Raw genomic sequence first — 13,986 nt, 5'->3', positions numbered from 1 at the left:
CTCCTATAACACAAGGCACGGTGAAAACTCCTGGATCTTCACACTTCTGAGGAACTGGCTGAAGTAATGCTGAAACATTCTTTCCCATACTGATCAATTCATTCCCCTTTAATTTCTTTTTGTGCACACAAAGATCCTTGAGGAATTTGGCATATTTTGGAATTTGCTTAATCATGGTAAGCAAAGGCACATTCACTTCAACTTTGCTGAACAATTTCACCAATTCTTGATATTCCCTAGCCTTTTCTTCCTCCATTTCTTTTCTTGGTTGTACACTTCTTTGAGGGAAAGGTAATGGAGTAGAATGCTCGGCTTCTTGCTGGTTAGAAGTTCTGTCCAGATTCTGTGCAGAATTTTCCAGATTCTGTGCTAAATTTGGAGCTGAATTTGAAGCTGCTGTTGGGGTAAAATCCAAACTAAAATCTGCTCCACTAAATTGAGTAGATTCTGAAGTTGCAGGTTGTGTAGAATGTAGCTGATCAGTACCAGAAATGTCATTCTGTTCAGATTCTGTTGACTCTGAATTTGCTGGATAAATCTGAGAATTCTGTAGGTTTGAATCTGCAAATGGTCTGGAAAAACACTGCTGTGTTCCAGCTGATAACTTCTGATTTGGCTCTGAAATTGTTTTACCACTTCGAAGAGTTAATGCACTCACATTTCCCTTAGGATTTGGAGTCGGTTGTGAAGGTAACTGCCCAGATCCTTGGTTCTGCATTTGATTGATGTTGCTAGCAAGTTGCCCAATTTGTCTTTCAATGTTTTGCAGCGTTGTATCAGTTCTTTGCTGGTGTTGCTGCTGTTGCATCATTTGTTGTTGTTGTTGAAGCACTTGCTGCATCAAATCCTCAATTTTTGAGCTACTAGAATTCTGCTGAGGTTGCATTGATCTAGGACTTGTAGAAGATGGAAGTGCAAGCTGAAATTGATGCTGATTCGAACTGCTTGGCTGCTGGAAATTCTGCACAGGTTGCTGAATTTGCTGATAATGGTTTTGCTGGTTCTGTGCATTCTGAAGTTGTGGTTGAAATGCAACATTCGAATGCTGAAAATTCTGAAATGGTTGAAATTGCTGATTTTGGTTGAAGTTTTGCTGAAATTGTGGTTGCTGGAAGTGCTGATTTTGCTGAGAATGAACTGCTGGATGGTTCTGGAAATAATGTTGATTCTGCTGATGTTGAAATGATGGCTGACCAATCTGATTTTGTGTTGGCTGCTGATAAAATGTGTTCCCATACCTCAAATTAGGATGATCCCTCCATCCCGGATTATATGTTGAAGAATTGGGATCATATTTATGTTGCTGAAATTGAGGTCTTGAAATGGCTGCAACGGATTCATCTTGATGTAGATTAGGACAATGATCCGAATAATGATCTTGGCTTGAACAAATTCCACACAACTTCATCATTGGTAAAGGAAAATTTGAAACCTGACTTGAATTTTGCAACGCCATTTGCTTCACTAGAGAGGTCAATTCTTGCAAATTGTTTCTGATTTCTTGTTGCTCATTCGAAACCAAATGAGTTTCATTAACCACTCTAGTCCCAAGAGCTCTACTCCCAAATTGCTGTGAATTTTCTGCCATATTTGAAATTAGCTCTCTTGCTTGATTTGGAGTCTTATTCACCAAGGCTCCTCCAGCTGCTGCATCTATCATGCTCCTATCCATAGGAAGTAGGCCCTCATAGAAATATTGAACAAGAAGCTGATCACTAATCTGATGTTGTGGACAACTCGAACACAGCTTCTTGAATCTCTCCCAATAATCATAAAGAGTTTCTCCCACTACTTGTTGAATACCACAAATGCTCTTCCTGATAGTTGCAGTCCTAGAAGCTGGGAAAAATTTCTCCAAAAATGCTTTCTTCATATCAATCCAACTAGTAATGTATCCAGCTGGAAGGCAATATAACCAGTCCTTTGCTGCTCCTGTCAAAGAGAATGGAAAGGCCCTCAACTTAATGTCTTCTTCTGAAATCCCCTGTGGTTTCATGGTAGAACAAACCACATGGAACTCATGTAGATGGCGGTTGGGATCCTCTCCTAATAATCCTTGAAATTTGGGAAGCAGATGAATAAGTCCTGATCTGAGTTCAAAATCTCCTGCCAAATCTGGATAAGTGATGCATGAGTACTTATAAGCCACATCTGGTGCTGCAAGCTCTTTCATAGTTCGATCCCCTTCTGTTATCTGATTATCCATCTCTGAAATTCTGCTCTCACAAGTTGCTGCTGACCTAGCTTGTCTCCTTAAAGCCCAAAAGGTTCTCTCAATCTCCGGGTCAAGTTCAAGCAATGTTGCAAAGGAAGACCTAGTCATGCAAGCCAATAAACAATCAAAATTCAGTAGATATTCAATAAAATCAGAAAAATCAGCAAACTAAAGCTGAGAAAATTATTCACAATCCAAAACAAACAAACAACTCTAGCAAAGTTTAAGAGATCCCCGGCAACGGCGCCAAAATTTGGTAAGCTCTCTAAATAGATGTCACAAATAAACTCCCAAATTAATGTTCAGATCGAAAACCCGCAACTACACAAAGCAATGTTTTAGTATAAGGCCCGAGTCGAATTTCCGAGGATTATGCTAGAACGTGCTTGTTTTGGATTAAGAACACACTTTTTGGGTTTTCTAGATACGAATTGGGGATTTGGTATTCAAATTAAAATCATAAAACTAGAAATGAATTCAAGAACTTAAAGTACCCTACTGCAGAAATAAGTCTAAAAACCAAAAGAAACTAAACTTCAAACTATTCCTTCACTGATCTACAAAACTGCAAAAATTCAAAACTGCAGAAATAAATTTGAACTAAATGAAACTATACCCATTGCAATTATTGAACTATAAATTCTGGATTCATCTTAATAACTAGTAACTAATCTTAAGCCACCAACAATCAACTAGAAACTAAATCTGGTTAGCCACAACTTAGAAAACAGAATCGCAGAAAATATTTCTGCACAAACAGAACAAATCAGCACACAAAAACAGAACTAGCATATCAAATTCATGTAGAAAATAAAACTACAACTAAATCCAAACTATAACTATCAGATTTAGAAACAAATCTGCAGGAATAAGGAATCCTAAGCTAGAAACAAACTGCAACGAAAATCTAACATCCCTACACCCAAAACTCGAATCAATTTCGTCTTCTCCTTGCCGTCACACAAGGATCTGCAGAGAACACTCCAACAGAGATCAGTATTGAGTCTCCCAGCTACTGGCTAAGCTCAGTTTTCCTCAAGTGCTCACAGAAATCGTGAACGAGCTGAAACTCTGCAGCGCCGCCTGGAAAAGGAATCGCGAGACTGGAATGGAAGCTGTGGTTGATGGTTTGGTGTCGGGATTGGACCAGAGTCTCCGGAGGAACACCGCCTTTGACTCTGTGGATGAACGGAACCCAAATCGGAGGACCACCGCCGACAAGGGATGAAAAATCGCGAATCTCTGCTACAGTGCTGCGGCTGAAAAATCAACTCGCCGGCGACGCCCGATGGTCGGAATCTGATCGCCGGAGGCTGAGGAACTCCACGCCGATGAGGACAAGCTAAATCTCGGATTTGGATGAAGGGAGGAGCTGCGACCGCGCCGTCAAGAAACTGGCACGATGAACAGTAGCGCGAGCTCACTGTTCACCGTGCCAAAATGTCCTTTAAATACCTAGGGTTTTGGCTCATTGAACCCTAAGTTGGTGTAAGGCTCATGTGTGATCTAGCTTGGGTTTAAGCTCCTTGAAATCCATTGGAATCCAGGTTTAATTGAGCCCAAAGGTGGCCTTGCACTACTCCATTTGGTTGAGTGAACTAAGCCTCCACTTGAATCATGAGTCCTTGTGTACCCTACAAGACCAAATTCACAAAATGAGAAATAAATCATGCATAAGATGGAAAAATATCATAAAGCTCATAAAAACCTTGTTTGGGGAAACATAATCAAAATTGGAATTAAACATGTGCAAATATATAAAGAACACCAAATATTAGCCCAAAATTAATGTGTCAATTCATAGCTTATCAGCAACTCAAGTGGTTGAAAATGCACAAGGTTGGGTATTTGTCAACATTGAGGGAGAAGTTAAAGATAATGAAGGGTATGGGACCTTCAATATTGAGTTGATCACAATGAGTGAAATTGTGATCACGATGAGCAACTCTTCAGGGGGAGAGTCTTCAACAAATGGAGTTGTTGAAGAGTGCCCAAAATTGGAGCATAGGTTGATGTGTGTCCAAAGACGGGTTGATGTTTTTTTTAAGGAGTTGATGTGTGCCAATAGGGGGAGAATGAAAGGAAGTAAGTTAGGTTTTCATTACCTAGAGGGAGTTTGCCCTCTTAGGGGGATAATGAAAAGCTAAATTTATGGGTTCATTACCTAGTGGCATGAAGAAGGAGGCTATAGGATTAGCCTAACTTACATGTGGGATTGTAAGTGTTATTGTGGTATTGTCAAACATCAAAAAGGGGGAGATTGTTGGTGCATATCCCTCGGTCAAGGTGACCAGTTAACCAAGCTGAGTCTTGGTTAGGGTTTAGATGTTTGACAATAAGATGATTGAAGAAGAGTCAAGTGGGTCAAAGGATTGATTGGATACTTGACGGGAAGTCCAAGTGGTCAAGGCGAAAGTCCTAGTGAGTGAAGCTAGGCGAAGGAAATCCTGGGCTAAGTGAAAGTCCTAGGAGTGAAGCTAGGCGAAGGAAATCCTGAGTGAAGCGGTGAAAGTCCTAGTGAGTGAAGCTAGGCGGATGAAAATTCAGTGAGTGAAGCCGGTGAAAGTCCTAGTGAGTGAAGCTAGGTGAAAGTCCCGTGAGTGAAGCCGCAAGGAAGGAAATCCAGATGGATCAAGGATGATCGGACATCCGGTGTTGGGAAGTCCAAGTAGGTCAAAGGGATTGATGGATACTTGGCAAGGAAGGAAGTCCAAGTAGGTCAAAGGATTGATTGGATACTTGGCAAGGAAGGAAGTCCAGATGGGTCAAGGTTGACCACACTGGTGGAAGTCCAAGTAGGTCAATGGAGTGACCGGATACTTGCACGACGAGTAAAAGTCCAAGTGGGTCAAAGGGATTGACCGACACTTGGTGGGGAGTCTGGCCGGTCAAGGGAGTGACCCGATGCGAGGCATGATGTACCAACAGTCAAGGTTGACCGGATGTTGGTTAGAGGTTTGGGACTTGGTTTTGGGCAAAACCAAGTGTTGGATCGATCCAGGTGGATCGATCGGTGGATCGATCCGATTCTTCCGGAGAAGCTTCGGATCGATCCGTGGATCGATTCGAGGTCCCGATCGATCGGCCAATCGATGCTGCTTCACGCGATAAGCGCCGGATCGATCCGTGGATCGATCCAGCGCTTTCGCGAGCGCAGGCGCTGGATCGATCCGTGGATCGATCAAGCCTCCCGATCGATTCGAACATTTGAATCGATCGATCCGACCGCCGTCGGGTTTAAAGTCGCAGCGTGATCTTCGGCATATCTTCACGAGCTCTTCTCAGATTCATTCCAGCTCCTCCACAGCTCTCTACAAGCACGTGATCGCCAGTTCTTGAAGGTTCTTGGAGGCTTTCCAAGTCAAGAGGCGGATCTATTGCAAGAGGAAGAAGTTAGGGTTAGGGTTTTTACTGCACATCTTGTAAGCTTTTGCTTAACTTGTATTTCCCTTTCTTCTTCTTGTATTGAGAGTGTTGTAGGGCTTCTCCGCCTTTGGTAGTTACCATAAAGGAGTGTTTTCATAGTGGAGGGTGCGTGTGTGGTGTGGATCCTTGGACTAGTCACCTCTTGTGAGGTGGATACCAAGTAAACCAACCGTGTTAGCGTTGTGTGTTGTTTCTTTGTATTTTTCGCTGCACATCCAAGAAGAAACAAGCAACGTCGAGCGACGAGCACGCGACGAGCTATTCACCCCCCCCCCCTCTAGCTACTTTTGGTCCTAACAAGGACGCGTTCCCGGGAAGGGAACATTAGGCGTTGATCCGGCTTAGATCCATTTCGGATATCTAAGTCGAGATCGTGACTAGATTCCGGTCTCGGAAAGACGGAATCTAAGTCATACTTTTTCATGTCAAACTCATGAACTGTGCTAACACTTTGTTTTGCAGGAAATTTATTATACTTGCCTCGGACTAACCTTGTCTTGCAGGAGAAGGACCTGTTCTGGAGAAAGGTGGTCCGGGCGCCCGGAGGGGATCCGGGTGCCCGGAGCATCCGGGCGCCCGCCCGGAAGGAATCCAGGCGCCCGGAGCAACATATAAAAGAAGCCCCAGGCAGGAGCTTCAGTATCAACTTAGAATTCAAGATCTGCTGCTCTCTGCTCTTGCGACGCCACGAAAAGCTCTCCGACTCAGTGCTGATTTTATTTTAATTCTATTGTCGGTATTTTCTTTATCTGTCAATTCTTGTACTTAACTCTGTAATATTCGAATTGATAGTGATTGCCCAACGAAAGTACTCACGGAGTACGGGCCTTCGAGTAGGAGTCGTCACAGGCTCCGAACGAAGTAAAAACAACTGTGTTCATTTACTTTTTCGCTGCGTATTTATACTCTTGTTTTTCGAATCGATATTCACCCCCCCTCTATCGAATCTAACGGTTCTACAGTGGAGAGGGCGGTGGCTCGCGGAGAGGAAGGTGGCTAGGGCTCGCGGAGAGGAGCTCGCTCGCGGGCGGTGCTTTTTTTGATGCGACGCGGCTTTTTTTTTTCTTCTTCCGCGGACTGGACCAACAAAAAAAAACAAGCTAGACTACGAGCAACGTGGCCGAGGTTTCACAACGCGGACGGAGAAGCAAGGGCGTCAATCTAAGAAGGAGAAGAGGCAGATGAGGTTGAGAGAGATGGTCGGAGGTTTAGGTTTAGGTTTAGACGAGAGAGATGGTCGCGTGAGGAAGGGGCGCGATATAGATTTAGGTTTGGAGGGAATGCAAATTTTGGTTGTGGGAATATTAAAATATTTTATTTTGGTTCATTAACACCGGATTTTAAAAACCGCAGTTAAAATCGGTGTCTATTAACGAAAAAAAGGCGCTCATAGACATCGCCTAAAAAACCGATGTCTATAAGCTAAAATCTGCGCTCATAGACACCGGTTTTTGAAAAAACCGATGTAAAATACTCAAAGACATCGGTTTTTGCTTAAAACCGTTGTTGTTCCACTGATGTCTATGAGGGTTTTTGTTGTAGTGGTAGTGGCTGAATCGATTGGGTCAATCGATTCAGTCTTATTTTCGCTAACTCCTCTTCATGAAACTCTTGGCCCTAATTGATTGGTCCAATCGATTAGGTTCAACCCAATCTATTCGGGCCTTTTTTGTGTTCTCGCAAGAACATCTTAATCTATTACCTAATCGATTAGCTTAAGGTCAATTGATTGTCGAACCCTAACTTTCTTAATTCAAGTCTAGGGTTCCCTTACCCAATATCCGATCAACCGTGACCTATTGGGACTTACCCACCAAATGTCTGGTCAATCTTTGACTCACTTGGACTTTCCATCTCATGCTAACTTTTCGTTGAATTTCTGATCCCCAAGTGTGGTCCTCCTTGACCGACTTAGATTTTTCTTTTGCCTAACTGTAGTAATTAGGACTTTCCTCTTGCCAACGTACAGTCCTTCCAGACCCACTTGGATTGTTCTTTGCTAATGTACTGTCCTCCTTGACCCACTTGCACTTCCTTTGCCTAATCAAAGTTAGGACTTCCCTTTGCCAACGTGTGATCTTCCTTGATCCATTTGAATTTTCCTTTGCCAACATGTGATCCTTCTAGACCCACTTGGTCTTTCCTTTGCCTAACCGCAGTTAGAATTTTCTTTTGCTAACGTGCGGTCCTCCTTGACCTACTTGATTCCTCTCTCACAAAGTATCTAGTCAACCTTGACCTACTTGACCTCTTCTAACATATTGTCCAAATATCGAAACTCAAGCTCGAATCCACTTGAGTTTAGTCAAACTGGTCAACCTTGACCCCAAGGACGATTGTGTAGGATCGAAAGCGCTAGAGGGGGTGAATAGCGCTCGTGGATAATTCATTCGTTAGAGTAAAACACGTAGCGAAAAAGTAGATAACACCAAGGATTTTTACTTGGTTCGGAGCCTATAATGACTCCTACTTCGAGGCTCACACTCATTGAGTGTTTACTTTGGGTAATCACTATCAATTCAAAAAATTACAATTTGAAATACAAGATTAAAGTAATAATAGGAAATTATATCGACAACAAAAATTAGTAAACTCGAAGCTTCTGGTCGTCTGAGTCGAGTTACAGCTTTATCATATCGTTCTTTGAACAGCACATGGAAGAAGGATCACAATTTAGAGAGTTGTATTTGCTGCTGGTCAAATCAGGCTTATATAGCCTGTTGAGGGTGCCTCTAATCCCGCTGAATCCGCAGCGTTGATAAGCTCCTGCATCTTCGCTGCTTATCTGCTCAAGGGCGCCTCTAAGCTCCATGGAGGGCGCCCTCTATCCAGCGTCCAGGGCGCCCTTGCGCCTTGCTGTGAGGCTGTCGACCAAGTCACTCGAGGCGCCTCCAAGCTCCATGGAGGGCGCCTCGGGACTGTTCATCCGAAGCTTTCTTGTGCAATTTCTGTCTTGCAAGGTATGTTAGTTTACAAACAAAGTATACCCTGCAAAATAAAGTTTAGCACAATAAAATAAGACAAATAAAAGTAATTTTGACAGTCTCCGGACTATCCGGTTCTGACTTCGAATCTCACCTCCGGAAACCCTAGGTCGAACTGACGCCTACTGTTCCCTTACCGGGGAACGCGTCCTCACCTACTCCACTCAAGAGAGTTTACTTGTTTTGTAAAATACCGGAAATAGGCGAATATGATTAAGGGAATTTTTCGGAATTTTTGGAAATTTTTCGGGAATTTTTCGGAGCTCGTACGGATAAGTTCACGGGGATAAAAACGGGGCCCGGAAAAGCCTGTTTAGACTACCCTATTTAAATGAGGAAAAGTTTTATTTTTTCTTTTCCTTTTCTTTTTCTTTTTCCTTATTTTTATTCCTCCGTTTCTTTTCCTCTTCCGCGAGCCCGAGCCTTCTCCCCGACGCCGCCGATTCTCCTCCTCTTTGCCCTAACCGCTCGGCGGCGATTTCTTCTTCCTCCTCTCCTCTGCCGACGCCGGCGACCATCCTCTTCCCTAGTTTCTGCCGTCGACGACGAGAGCCACCGCCGACATTCTGACGCCGCTTCTCCACAGGCGAGCACGCCGACGCCACAGCCGAACCATCGCAAGCACGTCTGTGCCCTAGGGTCGGCGCCACCGTCGACCACCCGGAGCCCTAGCCCTTGCCGTGGAGTTCCTAGCGCCGGCTGCTACTTTTTGTGCCCTAACCGAGTCCCTTCCAGTTGCGGCTGTTACCCTTTTTCCTTTAGCCGACGCCAGCCACTCGAGTAGCGCTGGCCACCCCCGATTCCGGCACCCGAGTACACTGTTGGGGTTCTTCCGTGCCGTAGCACTGCCTCCGACCATATCTTTTCTCTGGTTTCTGGCGATCAAGAAGGTAAAGGTTAATTAGTTGAAGTTTGGGATCTAGTTGGTTACTATGGTTGTATTCCTGATCTTCTCCCGTTTTGTTAAGTAGGGTTTCAGTGAGTGAGGAGGTTTGCCAGCATCTACTTCTTCCGGCAGCAATCCACTTTGACTGTGGGTTGAGGTAAGTGTTATCCCTAGTTGCTGAAATAGGGGATGGGTAATGGATTTCTAATTTTTGGGCATTTAACCATGATTGGACAGCGGTATTACAGCATATACCTCCGACCTTGATCAACTGAGGAATCCCTATTTCTTGGTGAGTTTTTGTGTTCATTTTGATGGTTGAATAATTAGGGATATTGACTTCAATGTAGGAGTCATTGCTATGAGTGAGTTGATCATTTTGTCGATGATTGACAGATAGGTTAATAACTAATGTTAACCTAGGTATATGTGTTGAATTAAGGAATGGATATGAGTATTAAATAGTTTTGGAGATTTTTTATTTAGCTATATAGCTAAATACATTGTCTGTTTGATATCACAGGATTGTGACTCGAGACAGTGTCTCGACGAGGGATCTGTTTCGGATACGATCTTTTCTATTTTCGGAGGCGGGTACTTTTGACTTATGTCATTTGATATGCTTAGTAATTAAATTAACATGTTGTATTAATTGTGTTTCTTATCTGTTTCGGTTAATCACTACCCAAATCTTACATGCTTGATTGATTGATTGGTTTTGCATCTCAGGTATATTTTACCTGTTTATACATGCTTATAGGGGTAGTGATATACCATGTTTCACCATGTTCAGGACCTAGGTTTTATACCTTCTATATACCTTTGGATTGTTTTGGATTCGTTGACCTTTGATGCATTTTTATATATATGTGGATTAGGTCAGGATATTCTTGTGGTTAGTGCCATGCACCATTTGCATGATTGCATGCTGTGCGATAGTCCGCTCCATTATTATTGAGCACATCGCTATTACATGGCACACACCACCACTCAGGGGTTAGTGGTCGATTCAGGCAGAGTGTGTTGCAGCAGGGACTCTGTTAGGCACCGTTGGTCCGCTCATGGGTAGTGTGACACAACGTGTTATCCGGCAGGGATTCCTCCCCGTCATCGTGTACCGGGAGATGAGAGCATTGCGCTCCCCCATTTATGATTTGAGGTAGGAGGATAGGTGTACTCCGACAGCATCCCGTCCACTCATCGGGAGTAGTGACGACAGAGTGCACGTTGTCACAACCCTACCCACTCGCACTTTTGTATGAGATGATCGACTGGCGTCAGGGGTGACCAGGACGCATCATTGGCATCATATGCATGATGCATTTATTGCTTGTGTTTGTGTTTGCAGCATTTATATGTTGCATATTGTTTGGATACCTATGTTTGACATGCATACAGGATTTCCACATCTTTCAGACTACTTGTCTTTATACCTAGGTCCTGGTTAGTACAGTATTCTCCTGTTATTTCAGTATGCATTTATCTTTCTTACATCAGGAGACTGTACGCATGATTAGTGCTAGGTGTTGTTTCTTTACTTTGCATATCAACTGTACATGCTGAGTGTTGGACTCACCCCGCCTCCATTGTTGATATTTTTCAGGTTGATGCTGTCAGGGAGTCGCTAGTCCTCACTGCACGTAGTGCTGGTCCTGCAGACCTCCAGGATATGTTTGGTTTTCTTTGGTTTCTTTCTGTTCTAGACTGTTTGAACTCGTTATATTATGGATTTATTTGCTTATGGACATGATATAGATTTTATTATATCGATGGATTTGGACTTGGTTTTTATTCTACTACATGCCTGCCTGGATGGCAGAAGAGGTGAGTTCGTCGGTTTTGAGCTTTACGAGTGTAGTTGAGTAGGGTGGTTTTTGAGTCAGAGTATTATTACTGCGTGGTTGTGTCAGCCAGAGGCTGAATATATATATAAACTGCGTGGTGATGGATTTTTATTATTGTTATGATTCCAGCCGCCTGTGGCTGAGTATTTAGTGGTTGTAGAAAATTTTTGATTGTCCGCCGTACAGGGGAGATGCTGCCGAAATTTTCTCGGACAGGGACTCCTCTGGGGCGTGACAATTTAGTGGTATCAGAGCACAGGTATACGATCTTTTGTTTTCGTATTTTTGATGTTTGGGATAACCTGATACCAATTTATTTACTTGGTATCAGAGCGCCAAGTTTGGTGATACTGGTTGGATTTTTGTATTTTGGATTTTCGGGATTTATCTGATACCAATTTATTGGTATCAGAGCAGGTTATGGATACCTGCTTTTGGTGTTTTGGATACCTGTTGTTAGTATTCTGGATATTTGGGTTAGCCAGGTTTGCGAGTCAAACTGGGCATTTTCGGATTTTCGATATGGTTATGTTTCGGATTTCCGTTTCGGATTTATTTGGATTTCCGGCGATGTTTCTCGTTCGGAGTTTGAGGTCAAAGGTTGGGGACAGGACAGCGACGGAACATCTCCAGACGGCATATAGGTATGATGTTTATTTTATGATAGTTAGGACATCTATTAGCACTTTATCTTTATTACCTGTCTGGATGTTGTAGCCATATTACATGTGATGGGTTAGCCATTGATCTTGCTCGACCCTAATAGAGATCAAGGATTATAGTCTCTGGTGATTTTATATATCTTACCACTAGTAGTTTTAGCTTTTATTACTACTAGATGGTTAGGAAATGGAGGCACATACCAGCCTCTGCTATTGTTAGCTGGCTAATGGATGATACCTACGTATTCCTGTGGACTTAGCTAGTAGAGTTTTTATACTCGTATCTTTTGGATATTCGGGTATCCGATACGATGAAAATTAGTCATTGGAGAGTTATCATGTTTGATCATTGTTGAGAATGATTTGAGGTTGAGGAATATTGAGAGATCAGATATTGTGATGTGTTGATTTCTAATGATTTATGAGAGTAAATGTTATGTGGTTGTCTGATGATCTATTACTATATATTTGTTTTGATGATCTATTATTTGGGTTGTCGTTGATGGTAACATAGTGAGTATCATGTATGATATTCACAGGTTTGATGATTATAATTCGTGATCAGATTATAAATTGGGTGCTAGAGAGTTTATGGTTTAGAGTGCCTATGAGATTTTAATAAATCTGGTTAGTTGTGGTTAGTTAACAGGATGATAAAATTGATGTTTACTTCCTCTGATATTGGATTATGTGGATAAATAATGATTTGATGTTTTGAATGCTAACTTGCTCTCATGGGGAGTAGAGACTGATTCATTTGATATTAGGTGTGCTGATATTTTTGAGGATAAAAATGAGAGTGTCTTGATGTTCTTGAATTCTGATTTTTTATCTTTTGGGTTGTATACCTATATACATATGATTATTGTGGGTTTCTAGTAGATTATACCCGAGTGGTTAGACATACATGTCTGATTGTTTATTGGAGGTATTTGTCAATTAAAAACTATGTTGTGGAATGTGCACATATGTTTGAGTGTTTTATTGAATGTATCTTATCGATCTAATCTGAGTTGTGATATGTGCAGGTGTGTTGGGTGTAATATTTGAGGAATCTTGTTTATTATATGATTGTTTGAGAGTATACTCGTGTCGAGTATGATTTGTTGGAAGTATTACGTTGATTATACTCTTGGCATAGGTGTACATATGTCATGTGAGTGTTGTTGAGGTGTATTGTTGATTATACCTATGTTGATATATGCACACGGGTTTGATAGGTATTGTTGGAGGTATCACACTGATTTATACCTGTGCTATGTTTGGTGTGTATAAATTGGAGGATTATGTCGATCATACATATGTTGTGTGTGCATGTGTACCAGGTGTATGGTGGGTAGCATCATGATGATTCTACCTATGTTGAATGTAGAATGCTGAGTATCTACATTATGTTATTGGTTGTATAACCCTGTCAACTAATTTTCCTATTAGTGGGTGACCAACCCACTAGGATGATGATAGAGTTGACTATGGATTTGATTTGTTTACTAGGTTGTTTATACCTTTGGCTGCCCACAGTGATATGTGGACGAGTGATCTCATGCAGCCTTTAGTTGGATAGTTAGGTGCCTTGGACACTTATGGATCGTTGGAGCTCCCACATATACATATTTCGGATTGCTTGTAGCGGAGCATTGCTCCCATATCTATTGCAGATACATGTTATGGATTATTTGTAGTGGAGTGTTACTCCTACATATTGAGGATTTCTTGTGGTAGAGCGTTGCTCCCACATATGTGGTATTTTCTGTGATGGAGCGTTGCTCTCACACCGGAGGATCTATGCTTAGATGATTTATATCGTTGGTGATCATATTTCAGATTTATTGTCGAGGATCTTTTGGATTGGGAATGTCTGTGATACGGACATTATGTGTATTGGTTTTACCATTAGGGCTTGCGGAGCCTTAGATGTTTTCATGGACTAGATGATTTGGGTGTCTCTAGGATGTTTGGATCGGTTTCC

The 13,986-nt window shown here is 42.3% G+C and overlaps 1 protein-coding gene across 1 annotated transcript in view; it reads right to left on the bottom strand.

Annotated features, from left to right (window-relative positions):
• Positions 1 to 4,020, bottom strand: part of LOC122004677 (myb-like protein P) — a 4,300-nt gene extending 280 nt beyond the window's left edge. Inside the window, exons 1-2 of the mRNA XM_042559527.1 lie at positions 3,136 to 4,020; positions 11 to 2,315 (exon numbers count right to left, since the gene is read on the bottom strand). Coding sequence (XP_042415461.1) covers positions 11 to 2,206 — 2,196 coding nt within the window. The 5' untranslated portion in view covers positions 2,207 to 2,315; positions 3,136 to 4,020. The remainder of the gene's footprint in view (positions 1 to 10; positions 2,316 to 3,135) is intronic.
• Positions 4,021 to 13,986: the final 9,966 nt, after the last annotated feature.

This window comes from Zingiber officinale, chromosome 7B, assembly GCF_018446385.1.
Source record: "Zingiber officinale cultivar Zhangliang chromosome 7B, Zo_v1.1, whole genome shotgun sequence".
Lineage (NCBI taxonomy): Eukaryota > Viridiplantae > Streptophyta > Magnoliopsida > Zingiberales > Zingiberaceae > Zingiber > Zingiber officinale.
Note: the sequence above shows the minus strand (reverse complement) of the source record. Positions and strands in the feature narration are given on the sequence as shown.